We start from the raw sequence: 27,128 nt of genomic DNA on the forward strand, positions 1-27,128 counted from the left end.
ACCCTTCGCAACGACCACTGTCCCAATCATTACCCTTCACAACGACCATTGTCCCACTCATTACCTTCACAACGACCACTGTCCCACTCATTACCCTTCACAACGACCATTGTCCCACTCATTACCCTTCACAACGACCACTGTCCCAATCATTACCCTTCACAACGACCATTGTCCCACTCATTACCTTCACAACGATCACTGTCCCAATCATTACCCTTCACAACGACCATTGTCCCACTCATTACCCTTCACAACGACCACTGTCCCAATCATTACCCTTCACAACGACCACTGTCCCACTCATTACCCTTCACAACGACCACTGTCCCAATCATTACCCTTCACAACGACCACTGTCCCACTCATTACCCTTCACAACGACCATTGTCCCACTCATTACCTTCACAACGACCATTGTCCCACTCATTACCCTTCACAACGACCACTGTCCCGATCATTACCCTTCACAATGACCACTGTCCCACTCATTACCCTTCACAACGACCACTGTCCCACTCATTACCTTCACAATGACCACTGTCCCACGCATTACCCTTCACAACGACCACTGTCCCACGCATTACCCTTCACAACGACCATTGTTCCACGCATTACCCTTCACAACAACCATTGTCCCACTCACCACCATACTCCACGTCAGGGACAGACGTCAGGTGGCCCTGACTAAGGCCAAAGGGACAGACGCTTGTGACTCAGCCCCTAACATCCGGCGGGCTGGCACAGTACTCATAACGTCTGTGTTTACATTTACGACAATACTTACATGTTTATGAGAAACGGGGAATTTGTAAATGATCCCTCTCGAACCTGAATATTTATATCCATGGCTTTATATCCAGACGTGTCACATTACATGGAACTAATGAGGTACTCATGGTGAGCCAGGACCCCGCCTAGTGTTTCCAAGTCATTATTACACAAAGCCACGAGCCATCCCCAAGACCTGTCTCCACCACCAGAGGAATTGAGAGGGCTGGTAGGGAGGAGATGATGGAAGACAGAGAAGTTGGGTGTTATGATGACTCCGTGTTCATACCAGGAGGCCAATGGAATCCCCGTCCAACCGAGAAGGCCAGTGGACTCATGAGTCAAGATGAGGAGCCCAGTGGACTCACGAGTCAAGACGAGGAGCCCAGTGGACTCATGAGTCAAAACGAGGGGCCAAGTGGACTCATGAGTCAAGACGAGGAGCCCAGCGGACTCACGAGTCAAGACGAGGAGCCCAGTGGACTCATGAGTCAAGACGAGGAGCCCAGTGGACTCATGAGTCAAGACGAGGAGCCCAGTGGACTCATGAGTCAAGACGAGGAGCCCAGTGGACTCTGTGTGATCATAAAAGACAAAGAAGTTGGTTGTGCGTTTTTTCGAATGAGTTGTGTTGGGATGAGAAAGCGTCTGGCTAAGTATGTCTTGAAGCAGCTGGGGAAACAGACGAAGCTACAGCACCCTCAGAGTATATTCTTATATCACTGTTATCATGATACGGCTCCGTCTGGCCACCAGTGGTCTTCTCCAGTACCGTCTGGCCACCAGCGGTCTTCTCCAGTACCGTCTGGCCACCAGTGGTCTTCTCCAGTACCGTCTGGCCACCAGCGGTCTTCTCCAGTACCGTCTGGCCACCAGTGGTCTTCTCCAGTACCGTCTGGCCACCAGTGGTCTTCTCCAGTACCGTCTGGCCACCAGCGGCCTTCTCCAGTACCGTCTGGCCACCAGTGGTCTTCTCCAGTACCGTCTGGCCACCAGCGGCCTTCTCCAGTACCGTCTGGCCACCAGTGGTCTTCTCCAGTACCGTCTGGCCACCAGCGGTCTTCTCCAGTACCGTTTGGCCATCAGTGGTCTTCTCCAGTACCGTCTGGCCACCAGTGGTCTTCTCCAGTACCGTCTGGCCACCAGTGGTCTTCTCCAGTACCGTCTGGCCACCAGCGGCCTTCTCCAGTACCGTCTGGCCACCAGTGATCTTCTCCAGTACCGTCTGGCCACCAGCGGTCTTCTCCAGTACCGTCTGGCCACCAGTGGTCTTCTCCAGTACCGTCTGGCCACCAGCGGTCTTCTCCAGTACCGTCTGGCCACCAGTGGTCTTCTCCAGTACCGTCTGGCCACCAGCGGCCTTCTCCAGTACCGTCTGGCCACCAGCGGCCTTCTCCAGTACCGTCTGGCCACCAGTGGTCTTCTCCAGTACCGTCTGGCCACCAGCGGCCTTCTCCAGTACCGTCTGGCCACCAGTGGTCTTCTCCAGTACCGTCTGGCCACCAGCGGTCTTCTCCAGTACCGTTTGGCCATCAGTGGTCTTCTCCAGTACCGTCTGGCCACCAGTGGTCTTCTCCAGTACCGTCTGGCCACCAGTGGTCTTCTCCAGTACCGTCTGGCCACCAGCGGCCTTCTCCAGTACCGTCTGGCCACCAGTGGTCTTCTCCAGTACCGTCTGGCCACCAGTGGTCTTCTCCAGTACCGTCTGGCCACCAGTGGTCTTCTCCAGTACCGTCTGGCCACCAGTGGTCTTCTCCAGTACCGTCTGGCCACCAGTGGTCTTCTCCAGTGCCGTCTGGCCACCAGAGGTCTTCTCCAGTACCGTCGGGCCACCAGTGGTCTTCTCCAGTACCGTCTGGCCACCAGCGGCCTTCTCCAGTACCGTCTGGCCACTAGTGGTCTTCTCCAGTACCGTCTGGCCACCAGTGGTCTTCTCCAGTACCGTCTGGCCACCAGTGGTCTCCTCCAGTACCGTCTGGCCACCAGTGGTCTTCTCCAGTACCGTCTGGCCACCAGCGGCCTTCTCCAGTACCGTCTGGCCACTAGTGGTCTTCTCCAGTACCGTCTGGCCACCAGTGGTCTTCTCCAGTACCGTCTGGCCACCAGTGGTCTTCTCCAGTACCGTCTGGCCACCAGTGGTCTTCTCCAGTACCGTCTGGCCACCAGTGGTCTTCTCCAGTACCGTCTGGCCACCAGTGGTCTTCTCCAGTACCGTCTGGCCACCAGTGGTCTTCTCCAGTACCGTCTGGCCACCAGTGGTCTTCTCCAGTACCGTCTGGCCACCAGTGGTCTTCTCCAGTACCGTCTGGCCACCAGTGGTCTTCTCCAGTACCGTCTGGCCACCAGTGGTCTTCTCCAGTACCGTCTGGCCACCAGTGGTCTTCTCCAGTACCGTCTGGCCACCAGTGGTCTTCTCCAGTACCGTCTGGCCACCAGTGGTCTTCTCCAGTACCGTCTGGCCACCAGTGGTCTTCTCCAGTACCGTCTGGCCACCAGTGGTCTTCTCCAGTACCGTCTGGCCACCAGTGGTCTTCTCCAGTACCGTCTGGCCACCAGTGGTCTCCCCAGTACCGTCTGGCCACCAGCCGTCTCCTCGTCCACCTAATAAATCACTTTTTTTCTGTCCTTTAAATGTCCTCGTTACAGTTTCTTCTGCATCATCGTGTCTGGCTCCCGCTACCCTGCTAGCCATGCTGATGTTGCTGCTGGCCTTATACTATTCTTCCTCTCTCATTACTGTTTTTATCGTAAATCTTCCATCTAGAGCGGTCTTTACTGTTGTTCCTGTTGCTGTCACAACTGCCGTTGCTCTTGCTACTGTTTTTGATGCTTTTTGGGTCGATACTGTTGGTAACATCAGTGCTGCTTCTGGCATTACTGCTGCTGGCGTTGTCAGCGTTATCGCTTTACTGACTTCACTGTGGGCGATGTTACCAGCGTCACTATCGCCACTGTTACTACGGCCTGTAGTCACGGTGTGGTTCACTGGGTAACGTTCCCCGACGGGGGGAATCCGTCAGGAGAGGTTTGTGTGCCGCACCGCAAGCCAGTGGGGCATTTCCTTTTATCTAGTTTTCTGTTTACGTCTGTAGCGTAGCGGCCCCCTGACCCACCCGCGCCGCTCTCGTCTCCTCTGACCCGTCATTATGAGTGGTTGCGTTTGTTCTGTAACCCAAGACTGTGGCTGACCTCACCATGAAAATACCGCGGGTTCCCTAGCGCCAACCGTCATACACGTTGTCGCAAAGTCTCCGACGAGTGAGAGGGTGATGCGAGCCGCACAGTGACGCAAACTGTGTTTTATGATCCGTGATGCGATACGGTCGGTTACTGCGGGTGGCTCTCGGTCTCTCCGGCAGGAGGCGGCCAGGGTCAGGCTGCTCATGTGGGTCGTGAGGCAGAGTGGGGTGTGGTGTGGCTCCGCCTCCTCCCACTCCATGACGCCTGCCATCTATGTCATCACAGTCGGTGTGTGTCTGTGCCTCCCGAGGCCTTCCATCGATGCCACCACTGGTGGCGGCGTCTGTGCCATCCGAGGCCTGCCATCTGTGCCACCATTGGCGGTGTGTCTGTGCCATCCGGGGCCTGCCGTCTATGCCACCATTGGCGGTGTGTCTGTGCCAACCGAGGCCTGCCATCTATGCCACCATTGGCGGTGTGTCTGTGCCACCCGAGGCCTGCCATCTATGCCACCATTGGCGATGCGTCTGCTCCACCCGAGGAATGCCATCTATGCCACCACTGGCGATGCGTCTGTGCCACCCAAGGCCTGCCATCTATGCCACCATTGGCGGTGTGTCTGTGCCACCCAGGGCCTGCCATCTATGCCACCATTGGCGGTGTGTCTGTGCCACCCGGGGACTGCCGTCTATGCTACCATTGGCGGTGTGTCTGTGCCAACCGAGGCCTGCCATCTATGCCACCACTGGCGATGCGTCTGTGCCACCCAAGGCCTGCCATCTATGCCACCATTGGCGGTGTGTCTGTGCCACTCGAGACCTGCCATATATGCCACCAGTCGTGGCGCTCTCACACACAGCCTTACTCATGCCCTCCTTGACCAACGTGTTTGACGGGTTTGCACCAAAGCTCACGGTGAGGAGAGGGAGGCCTGGGGTGGTGCGAGCTGGTGTAGGCACAGGTCAAGCGTACATACCAGCGGCGCCGCTGCTTGTGCAAGATATATACAGCAGACGGTAATTTGCTGCCTGGTGAAGGATAAGTGGCCCAAGGGGTAGCACACGAGAGGCTAGGGTAGGGTGGCCTGGTGGGTGGCTAGGGTAGGGTGGCCTGGTGGGTGGCTAGGGTAGGGTGGCCTGGTGGGTGGCTAGGGTAGGGTGGCCTGGTGGGTGGCTAGTGTAGGGTGGCCTGGTGGGTGGCTAGTGTAGGGTGGCTCGCTAACGTCAGGTTCTTCATTAAACATAACGTGTATAATGAATCACTACATACACAAGTCACGTATCGTGAACTGAAGATCACTGTCCGCTGGGGCAAGGCTCGCCAGCCAGGCTTGGGGGGAGCCAGGCTTGGGGGGAGCCAGGCCTGGGGGGAGCCAGGCTTGGGGGGAGCCAGGCTTGGGGAGCCAGGCTTGGGGGGAGCCAGGCTTGGGGAGCCAGGCTTGGGGGGAGCCAGGCTTGGGGGGCGCCAGGCTGGGGGTTGCCAGGGAAGTTTCATGACTCACAAGAAAAAAAATAATCTGATTTTGATTATAATTTTTCCTACGGTTTATAAACATATCTCTTAATTACTGTTTAACTTTGTTTTCACATCAGAGGAATGTCTACCAACGTCACTGGACCAGTCAACCAGATTCTACCAAACATCAATAACCTGTCTGGCTGGCAACATCTTTAGCAGGTGATGACAAACTTCGAGAGCCAAAAATATCATTCTAATACGATAACTTTGAACGGTATTGTTAGATCGAATCAAACAATCAACAACGGCTGCAGTGTTGGATTGTAAAGTACTGATGTTACGCGCTACCATGACCAGGGTTGGAATCCATATGCCGCTGTACTGTTGATACCTCTGATGCTTTCCAGATCCAGCGGCCTCACGCATACAGCTGGAAGATGCTAAAGTATGGAGAGAAACCGCTCACCACGCGTGTGTAGCCAAGAGGTGGGTGTAGGTGTTGTGCTGGTGCGTAGTTCTCCTTGACACCAACACACACACACACACACACACAGAGTCTGCCGGACGTAGTACACAAACAAAGCACCAAGAAATCCGTTCCTAGCCAACCCTGGAAACAGCTCAGTACACCGACAACGTGTAACCAACTCCTGTTCCACACCTGTACCTCTCTACCCAACAGTCGAGAAAAAAAAGGGAAGATACTACGATCTGTTACTGGAGAATATCACACACATGTGTTAACTGGTGGTAGGAACACCTGTGGTGTTGGGCAGCAGGCGTGTGTGTGGGCACACCTGCCGCACTGGAAAGCAGGAGGCTCATGTGTGTGTGTGTGTGTGTGTGTGTGTGAGGACTGGGCCTCATATATCTTCCCTTCCGTTACGTCTGGGGTTTCAAAACTGATAATAATAATAATAACAATAATAATAATAATAATAATAATAATAATAATAATAATAATAATAATAATAATTAAGATAATGATACTATTACTACTACTACTAATGATAAATACAGACGCAGTCGATATCATATTGAAAATGTTGGTGTAAATGCTTACTTAAGACATTATTTAGGAAACATTATTCTACTTTGAAAAGTAAACATCTGTCATAACCTGAGCCACGGGTGTTAAGGCAACAGGTATATATATATATATATATATATATATATATATATATATATATATATATATATATATATATATATATATATATATATATATATAATACAGTTGACCAACTCGAGACAAGGGAGGATGTTATGTAGTGGCCAGATTACCGTGGGGTCCTCCCAGATTATTAAAATGTTATCATCCGGGAATTCACCAGATGAGGAGACCAGCCCCGGGAGTATAAACGGCCCCAGGGGGTTAATATGACCAGCCCCGGGAGTATAAACGGCCCCAGGGGGTTAATATGACCAGCCCCGGGAGTATAAACGGCCCCAGGGGGTTAATATGACCAGCCCCGGGAGTATAAACGGCCCCAGGGGATTAATATGACCAGCCCCGGGAGTATAACCGGCCCCTGGGGGTTAATATGACCAGCCCCGGGAGTATAACCGGCCCCAGAGGGTTAATATGACCAGCCCCGGGAGTATAAACGGCCCCAGGGGGTTAATATGACCAGCCCCGGGAGTATAAACGGCCCCAGGGGGTTAATATGACCAGCCCCGGGAGTATAAACGGCCCCAGGGGGTTAATATGACCAGCCCCGGGAGTATAAACGGCCCCAGGGGGTTAATATGACCAGCCCCGGGAGTATAACCGGCCCCTGGGGGTTAATATGACCAGCCCCGGGAGTATAACCGGCCCCAGAGGGTTAATATGACCAGCCCCGGGAGTATAACCGGCCCAGGGGGTTAATATGACCAGCCCCGGGAGTATGACCGGCCCAGGGGGTTAATATGACCAGCCCCGGGAGTATAAACGGCCCCAGGGGGTTAATATGACCAGCCCCGGGAGTATAACCGGCCCCTGGGGGTTAATATGACCAGCCCCGGGAGTATAACCGGCCCCAGGGGGTTATTATGACCAGCCTCGGGAGTATAAACGGCCCCAGGGGGTTAATATGACCAGCCCCGGGAGTATAACCGGCCCCTGGGGGTTAATATGACCAGCCCCGGGAGTATAACCGGCCCCTGGGGGTTAATATGACCAGCCCCGGGAGTATAACCGGCCCCTGGGGGTTAATATGACCAGCCCCGGGAGTATAAACGGCCCCAGGGGGTTAATATGACCAGCCCCGGGAGTATAACCGGCCCCTGGGGGTTAATATGACCAGCCCCGGGTGTATAAACGGCCCCAGGGGGTTAATATGACCAGCCCCGGGAGTATAACCGGCCCCAGGAGGTTTACTTGACCAGCCCCAGGGGGTTAATATGACCGTCCCGGGAGTATAACCGGCCCCGGGGGATTTACTTGACCGGTCCCAAAGGTTTACATGACCAGCCCCGGGAGTATAACCGGCCCCAGGGGGTAAATATGACCGTCCCGGGAGTATAACCGGCCCCAGGGAGTTTATATGACCGGCTCAACCACTTACGTTCACTTCTCAAATATTATTCTCATGGGAGAAGGACCTCGTCCATAACAGTGTGAGGCTCCTGCCTTACAACATCACCAGTTGTAACTGGCCACACTCACGTATGTATAGGGTGACAACTGTATGTTGACATTATTACAACTGTATGTTGACATCATTACCAAAGTCTCTCAACCTCATTAATTCGTTCTATTGATATAATAACATTATTCGCCACGTCATCTCTCATTCTGAAGCAAAACAGTATGTTACCATCAAGGCCATTATTAGTCAAGTGTGCCCTCCTCTTTCGTACAACACTTAGTACACAGTTTATGGTCATCACAACAGAGTCACAACCACTTCTGTACCCCTAGTATTAATCCAACCACAGTAATATCCTCAGGTCTGTTCGCGTGTGTGTGTGTGTGTGTGTGTGTGTGTTGGGGGGATGGGGAGATGCCAAAAGCCCCACCACACCAGACCGGTTCCCCCCAACCTCTCCAGCGTCAGCCATACACCAGGACGGCCACCCACCCACGGGGCTAGACAATAAGACAGATAACAAACCGGTCAATATGTCTATATTTACTGCGTTGCCATAATGACGGCGTCAGGAGGAGAGGAGCTGGACACTCTGGGTGTCAGGCGACATGTGCGCTGACCGTGGTCGCCGCCACCTAGCGTGATATGTCCCCCTGCCGGACGCTGGCCACCACCACCTTTTTCCTCCGCTCATATTACCTCCACCATCAGTATCATCGAAAGGAGATCCCTCCAGTACATATATAGAACAGGATGTAGTACATGGCATGACCACACCAACCTCGTCATGGCGTTGTATAAACACTGTCCTAATTTACCCAACCATCGCCATCCTTTTTGGTTCTTAAGACTCTCTGGTGGGGAACACTGACCCATCATTATCGCAGACTGCGTGCTGGTCAGCCCGCCAGAGTACGCAGGTCGGAATGGTTTAGATTCGAATCAGTGGAGTAAGTAAGAGAAGGAGGCAGAGTTGTCCTACACGTGGGTGTAGTACTGGTACACCACACAGTCCTGTGTATACAGCAGGCAGGAGTACCTGCCCCTACGTGAGGCATAATGACCAACTCGGAGTTTCCGACGGCACAAGACATCAGTATTAATGGTAATGGACTCGTCAGTAACACAAGAGGACCAGTGTCGTGGCTTACAACACCAGCAACACATGTGACCCACACATATGTTATAACCACAACACCAGCAACACATGTGATACATGTGACCCACAATGTTATACCCATAACACCAGCAACACATGTGACCCACAATGTTATAGCCACAACACCAGCAACACATGTGACCCACACACATATGTTATACCCACAACACCTGACCAGTGTCCACAACAAGGTTCACCCACCATGAACATCAGTCAACATTTTGTTTTCAGAATATTTCTCTTGTTTTCCCCATGATACTCCCTCCCTTCCCCTAAATCCCCCAGGATGGAGGCAGAGGCAAGAGTTTTACACACATTTCTATCCCCTTAAAGACACGAGACTGGACGAGAATATACACATACAAAACATCACCTCAGTCCATATCTCACATATCTGATCTTCCTTCATATTTACGAGACCATCATGGTTAGGATGGGTCTGACGACAGGTATCATCATATTGAATTCCTGACATAACATCACACCGAAATCAACACCATCACTTCATGGCTACCTGAAGCCCCATCACTCATATTACAGAGTCTCCACCTGTCGCGCATAAGAGCTTACCCAGGGGATAACGGAGAAAAATTCCTTGAATAGGATTACTGTGGTGAGGGGTCAGGGGAACACCAGTGCGAGGACAGCAGCAGCCTTGGCCACTGGTGTACACCCACACCTACCTGGGACAGGTACCGTGAGACTTGAAACCCCTCACACTGCTACCATCACCCATTCCCTCACACTGCAACTGTCATCCCTCCCCTCACACTACCGTCATCCCTTCCCTCACACTGCTACCCTCCCCTCACACCGCTACTGTCATCTCAACCCCCTCACATTGCTACCGCCACCCTTCCCTGACACTACTGCAGTCATCCCTTCCTTCGCACTACTGGAGTCATCACTCTCCTCACACCGCTACCGTCGCCCCTCCTCTAACACTGCTGTACAGACCATTGCTTCGTAAGGGCATACGTCACTCAATCACTGTATTAAAAAAAAACATTCGCTCAAGGGAAGGTGGAAGAGCCATGGGTGGCGTACACGAGAGACAAAAAGTGATGAGTGTAACGGGCGAGACACCTCGGTGGAGGCTGCCACGGAACCCAGCACTGCCGCCACGCGATGGGAGCCGTTTATCTCTCTCCCGACTGGCTTATCTTATCGTTGGAATCGCACACAAGCGTGGTAGTCCCACCACAAGCAGAGATAACATATCCTGGTTACTGACCTCCAGCGTGACCTCATTATTTTGTACAGAAGTGGCGACAGTTCACTGATTCCGAGGCTCTCAACACAGCCTGTACATGTCGGTGGATGGTGAGAGGAGCCAGGAACGTCAAGAACTGCATCCGATTACAAAGGGACCTAGACAACCTCCGGTGTTGGCCTTATACTTGGCTCGTCAAGTTCTACCCGAGTACATGCAATGTAGATGGCACAGTGTAAAAAAAAAAAAAAAAAAGGGGGGGGGGGGCCTCATAATGAGTACAATAATATGGCTGGGAAAAAGTTACATCAATATTTATGTGCGAGGGACATGTGTGTGCGTGGAGCGACAGTGTGCTCAACCACTCGCTATAACACGATCTCATGAGAAATGTTATCGAAACAAACTGCCTGTTGGCATGTATCAAAAGTTGGTGGATTTAAGGGTGTTTATGAAGTCTTCACAGCTTATATCAGACCAGAACATGCTGCTATGTTCCGGTCGCCTTCACTAAAACAAACACACGGCTCAACAGAGACGGTCCAGAGGAGGGCAACAGAGACGGTCCAGAGGAGGGCAACAGAGACGGTCCAGAGGAGGGCAACAGAGACGGTCCAGAGGAGGGCAACAGAGACGGTCCAGAGGAGGGCAACAGAGACGGTCCAGAGAAGGGCAACAGAGACGGTCCAGAAAAGGGCAACAGAGACGGTCCAGAGGAGGGCAACAGAGACGGTACAAGAGGAGGGCAACAGAGACGGTCCAGAGAAGGGCAACAGAGACGGTTCAGAAAAGGACAACAGAGACGGTCCAGAGGAGGGCAACAGAGACGGTCCAAGAGGAGGGCAACAGAGACGGTATCTGTAATAAGAAAGCTGATCTACAGGTTGAGGTTAATGGATAGAAAGTTGCTCACCTTGGGTAAAAAGAAGAGTAAGGGGAGACTTGATCAAAACCTTCAAGTCTCTAAACCAAGTTAGCAATATGGACAGTGAACAGTTCTTTCTGGTAAGAAAAGATTTAAAAAACAAAGACCTTTTTTTATTATTCTAAAACCAAATTTGTCTCCGGTCATAAGAGATAGTTACGCGAAAACTCATATAAACAAATACAACTTGTAATAATAAAGTCCTGGATGACTGAAAAAAAAAACCTAAATGATTAAATTGTTTATCCTGATAGCATGAAGTCCTTCACAAATATAAAAAAAAAGTTGTAAGATACTTAGGAAATCTCGAGAACTGGGTCACCACGAGTGTGGAACTCCCTCCTCCCACTACACAACAGATAAGCACAAATACGCCGGCTAAAGTACACCTCTGTGTTTACTGATACAGCCTGAATCAATGGGAGCTTTTCCCTTATCTGTGTAAAGATTATGGTTCGTGACCCCCAAGCAATGACCTCTGGTGAGGAAGGACGATACATAAGCTCTATATCATTAAGCCAACAGAATATGACAATAAACAAACCCAATCATCATCATTACCTCATTACAAATACAAATTTAACGAAAGAAAAGTTTCCCCGTTTGTATTAACGTAAGGCAATGACACAAGAGCGTGTATGTCCCTGATCGTCAGGAAAGACCATCGTCAGCAGTTGGCGACGACGCTAAAGTTGACGTCTGATTATTGCAGTCGTCAGGCGAGTTAGGCCTGGTTGCTGGGGCTAACTTGTTGTGATGGTGTCGGACCCTGACGACCCACGCTAATACTGACGTGCTCTACCTGACCACGACACCTCCTCCTCCTCCTCCTCCTGTATACACTTAGTGCTCACGCCTTTTGCTCTGTCCTCCTGCAGAAGTAGCACGGCTTTCCTCACAGGCTTCTGCCGCTGTTATACTGAAGGGTTTGTACCCTTATACTTAGAGGATTCATCCGTCATACTCAGTGGGTTCATCCGTCGTACTCAGTTGGGGGTGTCAAAGAACTCGTAGTGTGACAAGGTTCACGGCCAAGCTGTACCATGGTGACGGGGCGGGCGGTGGTCAGGCCCTTCACACACACACACACATGGGTCATGTCAGGCTTCTGGTGAGAGAGAGAGAGAGAGAGAGAGAGAGAGAGAGAGAGAGAGAGAGAGAGAGAGAGAGAGAGAGACGTGTCTTGTGACTGATGGTCTGTGGCCCCCAGCTGAGATACACTAAGAGAGAGAGAGAGAGAGAGAGAGAGAGAGAGAGAGAGAGAGACGTGTCTTGTGACTGATGGTCTGTGGCCCCCAGCTGAGATACACTAAGAGAGAGAGAGAGAGAGAGAGAGAGAGAGAGAGAGAGAGAGAGAGAGAGAGAGAGAGAGGAGTGTGTTAACACATAATCCATCCGAGCGATAAGGTAGATAAGGCAGGCGTGGCCGACAGGAGTGTCTGGCACCGGCCGATGAGGCGGTCCGCATCTCTCTCTCTCTCTCTCTCTCTCTCTCTCTCTCTCTCTCTCTCTCTCTCTCTCTCTCTCTCTCTCCCCCAACGCCTATCCTCACCCTCCTCCCAAAAGTGCTCCTGACGGCGGCCCCCAACAACGGAACGTCCACATCTGATGTTTTACTTGGTGGGCAAGACCATCTGACGTCCGCCTTCCCTGATCCTTGCCGTCCGCGATCATACACACACACACACACACACACACACATATATATATATATATATATATATATATATATATATATATATATATATATATATATATATATATATATATATATATATTATACAAATATGAGAGGGAGAGGGGATGGGGTCAGAGGTTTCGATGAACAATCATTACCAGACATAACACAATCAAGCAAGTTGTGTCAACGTGACAACCTTTATAATGAACTAATTAATGTGTAATGACGACACGGGTAGAATGGCTCTGTGTTTGTGTGTGCGTGTGTTTGTGTGTGTGTGTGTGTGTGTGTTTGTGTGTGTGTGTGTGTGTGTGTGTGTGTGTGTGTGTGTGTGTGTGTGTGTGTGAGGAGGGGCGTCGGGCCAGGTGGGGGCGCTCCTCCTCCCTGGGGTGCTCAACACCTGCCGCGGATCAAACAACTGCTTTCATCACGTGCGGGGAATCATGACAAACACAACACTAGAACAAAAGCACAGAACAATGCACTCACCTCCGCCACTCGTGTCCCGAACCAGAACAAAACACCTCGAACTTAACAATAACAACGGCAGCACAACAGAAATCCACGTCAACACAACAGAAATCCACGTCAACACAACAGAAATCCACGTCGACACAACAGAAATCCACGTCAACACAACAGTAATCCACGTCGACACAACAGAAATCCACTTCAACACAACAGAAACACACGCCGACACAACAGTAATCCACGTCAACACAACAGAAACACACGTCGACACAACAGTAATGCACGTCAACATAACAGAAACACACGTCGACAGAACAGTAACACACGTCAGCACAACAGAACCCCACGTCAACACAACAGAAACACACGTCAACACAAGAGAAACACACGTCCTCAACACAACAGTAACCCACGTCAACACAATAGTAACACACGTCCTCAACACAACAGTAACCCACGTCAACACAACAGGAATCCACGTCAACACAACAGTAACACACGTCTCAACACAACAGTAACCCAAGTCCTCAACACAACAGAAACACACGTCGACACAACAGAAACACACGTCAACACAACAGAAACACACGTCGACACAACAGAAACACACGTCGACACAACAGAAACACACGTCAACACAACAGAAACACACGTCGACACAACAGAAACACACGGCAATACAACAGAAACACACGGCAACACAACAGAAATCCACGTCAACACAACAGAAACACACGTCGACACAAGTAATGCACGTCAACACAACAGTAACCCACGTTAACACAACAGTAACACGTCCTCAACACAACAGTAACACACGTCCTCAACACAACAGTAAGATATCAGTATCAACACAAAAATATCAGTAACACTAGTACCAAACATAACAGCAAAACCTAATAACACACACACACACACACACACACACACACACCCCGGCCCCGAGCTGTGTGTACCTTACCAATGATAGAGGAAAAAAAGGGGAAAAATGATGTGTGAGGGGAAATTGGTAAGGGTGGCCTGGCCTCAGGGCCCAGTGAACCCAATATCAGCCTGGATGTGGGCCAAGGACACAAAAAATACATTGTTCCCCGCCCGACCTAAGAGCAGGCGGTCAGCCGGTTGGTTGGTAAGTCGCTCTGATAGTAGGTAAGTCATTCTGGTAGTAGGTAAGTCTTTTTTGTAGTGGGTAAGTCGCTCTAGTAGTAAGTCGCTCTGGCTGGTGGGAAAGTCGCTCTGGTAAAGGGTGAGTCGTTCTGGTAGTGGAGTAAGTCGCTCTGGCAGAGGGAAAGTCGCTCTGGTAGTGGGGTAAGTCGCTCCGGTAGTGGGGTAAGTCGCTCTGGTGGTGGGTAAGTTGCTCTGGTAGTGGGGAAAGTCGCTCTGGCAGAGGGAAAGTCGCTCTGGTGGTGGGGTAAGTCGGTGGATCTGGTCGGTAGTCTGGGAGGATGACTGGGCCAGCGTGTGGTCTGATGACCGGCGATCCAAACTGGTTTGTTGGGGCGACAGACCTGAACTGCTGCACTCAGTCGTTATTACACTGGTAGGCTGACCGCTCTGACAACGAATAGGATTAGTGATCTGCTAATCAGTTGGTCACCTGATTAGTGGTACACACACACACACACACACACACACACACACACACTTTTCATCTACTACAGATAAATTCTCCACTGACACGACCGGCCTCCCTCGCTGTATGAAGAAAGAATACAATGGAAAACAAATTTCAACACTGATAATACAAGCCTACAGTCTGTACGCGCGCACCTCGCATGACTGTTCCCTGTACCAATGAACTGTATGACGTGGCACAGTTAACTGTATACCGTGGAAGATAATCACTGTAAACCTGTACATCCTCAATACAAAATACAGTCATGTTTTATAGCCACAGTCTTCAAATCATAACCCAGCAGCACTGTCTTCTGGCCATGAAAACAACAACCCCTCCCCCCACCTTAATAAGCACTAGGCCTTCAGACCACCGAACCAAACCCTATAACAAGGAACAGACCTTCCGACCAATATCAGTAACGAGGGAGAAATCAAGACATGGCCATCAAGGGATCGAATACTATCAAGACACATCAGACCTCTACAGACCACATACAAAGCACTGCTCAGCTCAGTCCTCACATCCTACAGGAATGAAAGACCAGGTCGCTGTAGTATTATGTACTATGATCATTTTAGGTTCAAGCTACATCGGAATGGGAAGTACAAGAGTTGTACTAAATGTGATACTGTGGTCGCCAGAACCAGCCTAGGGTTTAAGTAAATGTGTCAAGTCGCGAGACTTGATCAGCAAGGGTCGAGTCTGTCCTCAACATCCTATGAACACTGAGTGAAGCAGGGACAGTGAGTGAGGCAAGGACAGTGAGTGAAGCTAGCCAAGTGAATGAGGCGAGTCAGACCGTGAATGAGGCAAGCCAAGTGAGTGAGGCAAGTAAGACTGTGTGAGAACAAAGACAACAGACATGAGGAAGGCCGGGAAGGTCACCTTGACCCCGCCACCACCACCACGTCATCATGACACCAACCATGATATAAAAAAAATCCCCAACACTACCCTACAAGCACGCGCCAACACTACCCTACCAGCGCGCGCCAACACTACCCTACCAGCGCGCGCCAACACTACCCTACTAGAGCGCCCCAACACTACCCCACCAGCGCGCGCCAACACTACCCTACTAGAGCGCCCCAACACTACCCCACCAGCGCGCGCCAACACTACCCTACTAGAGCGCCCCAACACTACCCCACCAGCGCGCGCCAACACTACCCTACTAGAGCGCCCCAACACTACCCCACCAGCATGCGCCAACACTACCCTACCAGCGCGCGCCAACACTACCCTACATGCACGCCCCAACACTACCTTACCAGCGCGCGCCAAAACTACCCTACCAGCAAGCGCCAACACTACCCTACCAGCAAGCGCCAACACTACCCCACCAGCAAGCGCCAACACTACCCCACCAGCGCACGCCAACAACCTGGTCACCACCTATACTGGTGACGCCATTACCCCTTCAACCCTCGCCTAATTTTTCGTGACATCATCACCCCGGCAACAACAACCCCTCGCCCCACCTATCCTGGTGACGTCATCATCCAGGCAACACCATCCCCTCGTCCCATCTATCCTGGTCGGTCGAGCCAGGACTAAAAAAAGAAAGAAAAAAAAAACCGGAGCGCAGGTGTAAATATTAGAAGAAAAAAGCTTTAAAAATAGAAACTGAAAAAGAAAATTTGGGGTGGCGATAAGAGAGACAGGACCAGCCTGGGTAAACAATGTAACCCAACTGGAAATCTTTATCGTGACGCATCTGTCTGACTCAAGGACAGAAAGAGTTTTCACTTCAGTTGAATTCATCATTTCATCTTGACCTAACTCTGCCGCTATCTTTTTTTATATATACTCTCCTCATTATTATCTTTACTGGTGGCCCTTGGGTTCATATATCCCAGTTGTATGAATAAATAAATAGCGGAGTATAGTATAGTATAATATATATATATATATATATATATATATATATATATATATATATATATATATATATATATATATATATATATATATATATATTCCCCTTTCTCCATACTTGATCGCCGTTTCCCACGTTAGCGAGTTAGAGCCAGGAATAGACGATGAAACGCCTACATCCGCCCACATCCATTCTCTCCCTGTCATGTGCAATGCATTGAAAACCAGAGCTCCCTATCCACAAGCAGATCCAGATATACATAAAAGAATGATTTTCTTAAATCCATGAAAATCTTTTTTTGATAATGAATGTTATTTCCTGATTTTTTGATGAATAATTCAAGATACTTTCAGTAAATAAACTATCACATATCACCATAAGAATATATAAAAACGTGTGGTGTACAAGACCCCCCCACGGGAAAGATGAAACACTTAAAAAGCAAATTAGGGAAATATCTTAAGAGGACAGTGGCGCCTCCTGGCGTGGGTGGAGGTGGGGTATGTGGGGTTCTGCCCCGGCGGAGGTGGGTTTAGGGTGGGGGAGTAGACCAGTCGTGCAGGAAGCCAGCCAGTGTAGGGAAGGTCTCCTGGGGACAGTGGTCAGGCGCTGCGGGAACCACGACCACGAGGCAAAACAGACAAAGAGACAGGCGCGACACACCACTTTACACGACGACAGACAAACCCCAACTCCACGCCAGCTACAACGACAATGACAGCGACAGGAGAGTCGAGAACTTGGCGTGGCAGACAACAGCTTTATTTGCCGGTCTGCCACAGTGGCATAAGTGCTTTCGTACCGCACTAATAACCACATTCCCCATCCTCTCTCACAATACCAACAATAGGACGCCCTATATCAACGCCCTCATTCATACTCACACATAAAAACATACATATATAAATATACGTATAAAACGACAATCTAAAAAAAATAAATAAATAGGACAAAAGATTTAATTTTCCGGGGTTCCAACACACGTCTGAAAAAAAAAAATCTGAATAATTTAAATTGTCGAAAAATCGAGTGTGGTGTTGATGTTTTGTTCCATGTTGTGATGTGTGGAGAATAATACACACACGGAGTCTTTTGTCAGCAGTTACCAATATTTTGTTAGGTCGGTGATCTTTTATGACCAGTGAACAATAATCACTTGCTCGATTTCCAGGGAAGCCAAATTGTCCGGAAAATATTCAATTAATAAAACTTAAAACATCGAGTCTGGTGAAGTTTTGTTTAATATATATATATATATATATATATATATATATATATATATATATATATATATATATATATATATATATATATATATATATATATTATCCCTGGGGATAGGGGAGAAAGAATACTTCCCACGTATTCCCTGCGTGTCGTAGAAGGCGACTAAAAGGGGAGGGAGCGGGGGGCTGGAAATCCTCCCCTCTCGTTTTTTTTTTTTTAATTTTCCAAAAGAAGAAACAGAGAACGAGGCCAGGTGAGGATATTCCCTCAGAGGCCCAGTCCTCTGTTCTTAACGCTACCTTGCTAACGCGGGAAATGGCGAATAGTTTGAAAGAAAAAAGAAATATATATATATATATATATATATATATATATATATATATATATATATATATATATATATATATATATATATATATATAAATAATTGGAGGTGGAAAGATGGAGTGAAAAAGATTTTGTGTGATCGGGGCCTGAACATGCAGGAGGGTGAAAGGAGGGCAAGGAATAGAGTGAATTGGAGCGATGTGGTATACCGGGGTTGACGTGCTGTCAGTGGATTGAAGCAAGGCATGTGAAGCGTCTGGGGTAAACCATGGAAAGCTGTGTAGGTATGTATATTTGCGTGTGTGGACGTATGTATATACATGTGTATGGGGGGGGGGGGTTGGGGCCATTTCTTTCGTCTGTTTCCTTGCGCTACCTCGCAAAAGCGGGAGACAGCGACAAAGTATAATAAAAAAAAAAAATATATATATATATAAAAATAATATATATATATATATATATATATATATATATATATATATATATATATATATATATATATATATATACTACTCCTTTGTGTCAATACACTTACATAAGCCACCCGAAACGAACCTATCTATCGACCAGCCCCGAGGACATGAAGAGAACCTGGGTTGGGTGTGGGCCGACCGGCACCCAGTGTTGGAACCCCATAACCCGGGAGGACCCGTGCTTGAATTGAGATCAGTCATGCTAACTACTACACCACGAAGGGAGTGTACCCGTTAAGCCCCACGGTCAATAATTCTCTGCATGACTTGGCTTCCCTAAAACCCTGATATTGTGGCATTTGTACTTGACGGCTTGAGAGTGGATGTGCGCAAATGAAGTCATTGTTCCTCTGTTCCTGACGCTAACTCGTTAAAGCGGGAGTTAATTCTCTCATTTCTTTTTTCTATTTTGTATTCCAAAAATATTTGTTTCATTCGACTAGTAACTTTGCACTGCGGGAAAAGCAAAGGTATACATGTAAACACTCATTATATCAGTACGAGGGAGGAAGTGCCGATTAATCCGATATCAAAGAAATTATCTTATCGGTGTTATCGAGGCGTACATCACCTCACACCTCGCGGGCCAGGGCGGGTCCCGCCGCGCCGGAGAGGGGGAACGACCCAACGGAAAGGGGGTGGGGGGTGGGGGGGGGGGAGGTACCATGGTTCACTCACCCCCTCCTCTTCCCCTCCTCCTCCACCCGACACCCTCCTCCTCCTAGTGTTACTGTTGCTGAGGTGATCCGTCGTGTGTGAGGCTACACTCGTCTCGTAAGGCTAAGAAGACCAGTCTCGTCAGGTTAGGCCAGTCTCGCCAGGATAGACCAGGTTACACCAGTCTGCTGACGCCTCCCACAGGACCTAGTGCTTGCCACGGAGGGCGTGCCCCGATGGTATACCTGCCCACCACCCCTGGGGCGTCAAGGGAGCCTCACTACCCTCGGATCGTCAGCTGGGCGGTGGCTCGCTCGCGCCCGGGCCGACACAACACACTCACAGCTGGGTGACTCGCGGACCAGCAAACTCAACTGGAAGTGAGATTTAGGAGAGAGAGAGAGAGAGAGAGAGAGAGAGAGAGTAATAATATAAACAGAACGAAAGAGGAGCGGGGGTGACAGGAAGTGCAGGTGTATCTAGAGGTCGGGTCAGCACAGGAAGTAACGCCTACTTCTGTTAATCGCGCTGCCGCAGCCTGCAACACTTGTCAGAACAGACAAAGAGAGGACTCATTCGCTCACACCCATTCTCAAGCAGTTATGTGCAATACACTGAAAACCACAGCTTCCCAGCCACAACCAGGCCCCAAAGACCTCCCTGTGGTTTTCCCCGGCCACTTCTCTTCACATGCCTCGGTTCAGTTCAGTGACTGCACTTCGCCAGCGTACACCACATCGCTCAATTCATTCTATCCCGTGCACGCTTTTCACCCTCCTGCATGCTGTCCCCAAGTCACTCAAAATATTAACCCGTTCTTGTGTTATAATGTGAGGAACACTGGGGACTGGGGCAACCCTCCTGCCTCAGGCCTGGTATGGGGAGCCGCCTCCCCACTGCCTGGTCGGGGTCAGGTTTTCCCCCCAGGTATGTGGGGGTAAACCCCTACGTCCAGACGACGAAAACTTGGATGCTTTACCCCACCACCAGCACTACCACTACCACCACTACCTGACAACACTACCCTCGTGTGAGGACCTAACACACCTACCATCTGATGGCACTATAACACTTTACCATCACCATGATAGGTTAAAGATATATTAACCAAGACAGGGACACACTGGTGTGGCCATCACGACAGGGACACACTAGTGTGGCCACCATGACGGGGACACACGAGTGTGGCCACCATCAGGAGGTCAGGCGAGCGTCCGGTGGTGACACAGGACCCACTACGCCTGTCTTTATCCCACGGGTGACCTTTCACCCCTACCCACTATAACAGTTAGCTGGACTGTGCGACTACTATGTATCTGTAGCTCAGTATTCATTTATGTTATGCACTCTACCCCTTGTCTTCTGTACCTTTACATCTCTCCTTCATGTGTGATGCATTGATCATCCCTCGTTTTCTCCTCTGTGATCTTGTTTTCTCTCCTGGGTTCTGTGATTGTGTTTTGAATATATCTCCCTCGTACCATAAAGCTTTTTTCTTTAACAGTGTGGTTAGAGGAGAGGAAGAGGAGGTAAGACAGGGGAAGAGACAGTTTGAAATGGAAAAGGAGACTTGAGAATGAACAGAAGTATTGTGTCAGTGTTTTTTCCATATATGTGGCTGATTATCTGGAGGTGAGTTTTTGGTGAATTATTCAATTATACCCCCGGCAGGACTGGGTGTGTGTGTGTGTGTGTGTGTGTGTGTGTGTGTGTGTGTGTGTGTATGTTGTATACTTATTTTCTTAAGGGGAATTCAATGAGCTAAGCTAAACATTATTTACTGTGCTCTCTCTCTCTCTCTCTCTCTCTCTCTCTCTCTCTCTCTCTCTCTCTCTCTCTCTCTCTCTCTCTCTCTCTCTCTCCATTGTAAGCCACACCAACGCTTTCAGAGTAGCTCTCGTCTGCCGCTGCCGTACTAGCCGCTCCACTATACAAGATCTCCGCTGTGAATGCTATATGCTATATATATATATATACACACACACACATATACATCCGGTGGACTTTATGTCCGCTCCTGCCCACTTAGATGGTCTGCTCTGCATCTGCCACGCCCTCCACACACTTTACTATATTCTCTCCTACACCAGACTCTTGATACTTTGCTTTACCTTCTATTGCGTATCTTATGCTCTCGTGGTCTGCCTCCCTGCTGCCTTCTCTGCCTGTGGTGGCGCTCGGCCTTCACACCCAGTGCCTCTGTCCTCACTATCACCTCCACACCTCCTCGTCTTCCACCAGGCGGCAGACACTGGCTCACACAGAGCAGCTGCCGTCTTCTTCCCACATCCTTCATCATTCGCTCACCATCTAATGTTTGGCTTAGACTGACGATGCAACGACGTCTCGTTTCTTTACCATTTCCTGACCTCCACACACTCGTCTGACGTGACCTCCACCTTACCCCCACCACCTGCGTACGTCTACACCTTCATCCTGAACGTCTGAAGTATTACCTCTCGATATCCACTACACTGGAATGTATTCCCAGGATATTCACGATTCCGTTACGTCCACTAGCCACTCTCGCAACGCTGAGGAAGGATTCCAACACTGTCCTCAGGTCTATTTACCTTAGCGTTGGAGGATTCTTAATCGTTTCCTTAACTCTTTACATTCTCATCCTGGGAGAAACAGTGTTGCCCATCTAATACACGCCTGCAAGTCCACAACGTGTCAGCCACGCGTACTGGTGGTCAACACGGGCCTCCAATACTCTGAATACGGGTGTTCTAGTAGGCAATACGGGGGACCCCCCCCCCCTCCTTCCTCCGTACTAAGGGTGCGGGATGAGCATGTGAATCGAGAGGATGGTAAGTTATCTGCTGCAGGAAGGAGTACATCTGTCGGCTTCAAGACGGTGGCTTCCGGATGACACACTGACTAGAAGCCAGTACTGAAGCGGTGCCGCCATCTCAAACCTCCCAGGTCCACCAGACCTGTCCAGGCCTTGACACGTAACACTTCGTGGCCAAGCGAGGTCCGAGAGTCGTCCAGACCTGACGTGACGCCCAATATACGTATACTTTCCTCGTGTTTACGCCGCTTACTAAACAGAGATTTTGTATGTGACGGCGCTACGGAAAGTAAGGGGGAGGGAGAGGTTAGTTAGCGGTGCGCCACTCTTGAGAGAGGTCAGCAACCACTGGTGTGGTTGTCAACACGAGGTGGTGATGGTGGGATGGACAGTGATAAAACTAAAGGCGCCATGTACACAGCTCACACTGACGGAAATGACACATTTGCTGATAGTGACATTCACCCTTCCAGGACAAGAGTCCCTCGACCATTTTTGAAGGGCTCTCTCCCCCACCCTACAGGTTGCTGAGTTATCTCGTGGACGCCGTTTTATTATATATATATATATATATATATATATATATATATATATATATATATATATATATATATATATATATATATGTGTATATATATATATATATATATATATATATATATATATATATATATATATATATATACATATATATATATATATATATATATATATATATATATATATATATATATATATATATATATATACATATACATATATATATATATATATATATCACATAATGCCCTACAACAGCAAAGGACTCGAACCGGGACCTTTTGCGTGGTAGTAGGGAAAGCTATATATATAGGTCAGTAAGAGCCAGCCATACACAGGTAGTGACACACATCATCCCAGGTCGTGATGGCGAAAAATTTCTATGGGGAGTGACATCAGCTTGACGTCACACCACAGTGTGAGGCGACGTTTCAGCTGTTAGTATCATATTCCCTACATCTCCAATCACCCCTGGCCCTTCGAGCCTCTTATCATTGTATTGCCCGTAAAACGTGAAAAAAAATATACGAAATCATTTAAAAAAATAATAAGAAAATCAAATCACATCATTCAATTGTTTTTAGGTATAAAGTTAAACTGTAGGATGATGATGGCTGCTTGTGTCTTCCCACCCGTTACTGGTTAATATATACCTGGCAGAGTGCATGACGGGGGAGAGTCATGGATGGCTGGTGAGGCATGTGTGTACAGCTGGCTGCGGTGGGGTGAACCTTGTGCTGGTGATGGTGAGGTTCCCGGAGCCCCAGTGTGTGGTTGGTACCTGTGGTGCTGGTGATGGTGAGGTTCCCGGAGCCCCAGTGTGTGGTTGGTACCTGTGGTGCTGGTGATGGTGAGGTTCCCGGAGCCCCAGTGTGTGGTTGGTACCTGTGGTGCTGGTGATGGTGAGGTTCCCGGAGCCCCAGTGTGTGGTTGGTACCTGTGGTGATGGTGATGGTGGGTTTCCCGGAGCCCCAGTGTGTGGTTGGTACCTGTGGTGCTGGTGATGGTGAGGTTCCCGGAGCCCCAGTGTGTGGTTGGTACCTGTGGTGCTGGTGATGGTGGGTTTCCCGGAGCCCCAGTGTGTGGTTGGTACCTGTGGTGCTGGTGATGGTGAGGTTCCCGGAGCCCCAGTGTGTGGTTGGTACCTGTGGTGCTGGTGATGGTGAGGTTCCCGGAGCCCCAGTGTGTGGTTGGTACCTGTGGTGCTGGTGATGGTGGGTTTCCCGGAGCCCCAGTGTGGTAAATGTTGGTGCTGGTGATGGTTAAATTCGTCAGGATGGACGTTAGGGGTCTCCTTAGTTAGATGTTGTGGTAGAAGCTATGATAGAGGATGTGGACGTGGCTATGATAGAGGATGTAGACGTGGCTATGATAGAGGATGTGGACGTGGCTATGATAGCTGATGTGGCAGTGGCCTATAACAGAAAATGTTGTAGTGGTGATGGGGACGCTAATGACTCTGGTGGTGATGGGGGTCACTGATGGCTCTGTTGGTGGGGACTCCTGTGATGGAGACTCTGGTGGCTCAGGTGGTAAAGACTCTGGGTCACCTGGAACACTGACGGAGAGGACGCTGGTGATGGTGGCTCAGGGTGTGGACGCTGTGTGGGGTTTGAGTGTGGTCGTGCTAGCCTCAGGTATCAGCCTGAGTTGTGAGCCAAGATGTGACACGCGTACCCTGAAGGCCAATGGCATAATACATCCCAAGGACGTCATCAGCCTGGCTATATATAATCCCCTATTTCTCCCTCTCTCTCTCTCTCTCTCTCTCTCTCTCTCTCTCTCTCTCTCTCTCTCTCTCTCTCTCTCTCTCTCCCTTGCCTGACATATACACCCACTGGATCATTAACACTTTTCAACCATTCCCACCCATCTGTTGCCTATGCAGCGGGTCTTCTGCCCTTGGATGCTGTACCGTACAGGACCTGGCCGGGATGTACAGACGAAGCACTGCCAAGAGGGGGTGCGACCGGAGGAGGTGGCATGACATGGGTCTGTCAGCGTCAGTAAGGATGGAGGGTGGCGCGGTACAGTGGGGAAGTGTACACTATAGCACGTGGAGGGGCGGGTGAGCCATACGGTACGTGAAGGCCAGGGTACAGAGAGGGTGAGACGTACCTACTGTAGATGGAGGGTGGTGGGAGCAGTCTGGCGGGAGGAGCCTATAGTGTACTACAGCGTGGAAGGATCATTTGCTGCAGGACCATGCACGCGAGGAGGGAGGGCGCTGCAGGTACTTATACGTAGATAAAGCATTTCAGTGACAGCGTGGGTGAAGAGTACAAGGGCAGGAAGTAGGTTGGAGTAAGGAAAGAGCGTGTAGTGGGTACGATACATCGACAAAGGACCTAGAAAGTCCTCGTCCCATCAGAGACAGAGGTGCAGCATCAATGGCACCGACTCAGTACAAAGCAAAGTAATAATAAATATACTGAGTATACAGAGCCCGGTTGGGCACACTTCCACATGTACGAGGAGTGAAAACACGTCGCAATGATAGAATACTGTGTGAAAATCATGGATACATATGGAGACCTACATGATCTGATAAGTTCAGTACATATAAATACATATTCGGAGGACTCGTTTTAGTGCAAGTACAAATATTATAATATATAAATATCTATATAATATATATATCACTTATCCCTGGGGATAGGGGAGAAAGAACACTTCCCACGTATCCCTTGCGTGTCGTAGAAGGCGACTAAAAGGGGAGGGAGCGGGGGGGGGGGGGCTGGAAATCCTCCCCTCTCGTTTTTTAATTTTCCAAAAGAAGGAACAGAAAAGGGGGCCAAGTGAGGATATTCCCTCAAAGGCTCAGTCCTCTGTTCTTAATGCTACCTCGCTAATGCGGGAAATGGCGAATATGTATGAGAAAAAAAATATCATCGAATCTTTCCATGAAATACACATAGGTGTGCAGGAAGTTGTGTTAGGCTGACCCGTTCACTTTTCCCCTGCAGTTCCTAGAGTTCGGCCTTACCCGGAAATGCTGGTGCAATATCTCCAGAGGCTCTTCTTCATCCAGGGTATTTACGTACAGATGGTAATGGTCAGGTGTTTCCCCACACTTCAGAGCCCAAGCTGGCAGTACCTCGCCTACTACAGCCACGGGGACGGCGCGCGCGGTCTGCTGCAGCCGCTGCTGGATGTTGGCCATGGCTGCTCGTGAGGACATCATCCACTTGACGCCAAATCTATCGTTCAAGTTTGTCAATACGACGCCCGCTCCTACGGGGAAGCGACATACCTGGCACGGGTGTCCGGGGCTGGGGAAGCTCCGGGTCGGGATGAGGGAGGGTGGGAGAAGAGTGGGTTATAACCCGAGAGACGGCTGGTGACCAGGGTGGAGCGGTGCCAAGAGAGTGAGAGTAGCTACTGTGCCCCGTCTGCCTCCACCACCACCACCTAACAACAATAGCCACCAACAGTATCACCAACAAACCACAAAATATCGAGCAGAGCCGTCAACATCACCACCATCGATATAACCATCATCTCCACCAGTATATTACCACAACTTTGAGAGCATCACCTTGTGAATGTCATCACGAAGACGATCATCATCCCCAATCATACTTCTAACACACTTACACCACCGCCAACATCATCCCATTACCATTCATCACCAATACCACCAATATAACCATTAGCCTTACAATCACGATCACCACACACCATCACCATAATAAAACCTCCCTCCCCCCTTGCCACTAGACACCCTATCCTTGTCACTACCACCACATGATCCCTGACAACCCCCACTATTAAAGCACTGATACTGCTACTACTGACTCCATCATTATGACTTCCACCAACCCCATCATTGCGACCTCCACCAACCCCATCACTATGACCAACCCCTTCTTTCCATGCCCACAATAATGATGGACTGAGGGAAGGGAATCTGCAAGTGCCAAAATCAAGCCCAGACCAGATGGAAACTCTCTAAAGGAGGAATGGAACACCCTGGAAGCAAGTGAAAGTTTCATCAATTTCCTAACTACTTGGTATTCATGAGTGTGATTCTTGTTAAATTACTTCCTGGAAAAAGGATATTTTCATGCTCACTTTTTTCTTTTTGGCTTAACAAGGAAAACGTTGAAATTCGTGTAGAAATCAGCACTGTAATACTCGCACCACAGAGGAAAATGTACAAAATTAAATATATAAACA

At 49.5% G+C, this 27,128-nt stretch overlaps 1 protein-coding gene across 2 annotated transcripts in view; it reads right to left on the reverse strand.

Moving 5' to 3' along the window:
* The window catches only part of LOC139765954 (monoglyceride lipase-like), a 72,264-nt gene that overhangs the window by 37,907 nt on the left and 7,229 nt on the right, over window positions 1–27,128 (reverse strand). The window contains exon 1 of one of the 2 annotated variants that reach the window (XM_071693963.1): window positions 25,936–26,068. The exons of the other annotated variant lie outside the window; for it this stretch is intronic. Within the exon in view, the coding sequence (XP_071550064.1) occupies window positions 25,936–25,976 (41 nt within the window). The 5' untranslated portion in view covers window positions 25,977–26,068. Of the gene's footprint in view, window positions 1–25,935; window positions 26,069–27,128 lie in introns of those variants that run through there. 2 annotated transcript variants of the gene reach the window in all.

Source organism: Panulirus ornatus, chromosome 56, assembly GCF_036320965.1.
Source record: "Panulirus ornatus isolate Po-2019 chromosome 56, ASM3632096v1, whole genome shotgun sequence".
NCBI lineage: Eukaryota > Metazoa > Arthropoda > Malacostraca > Decapoda > Palinuridae > Panulirus > Panulirus ornatus.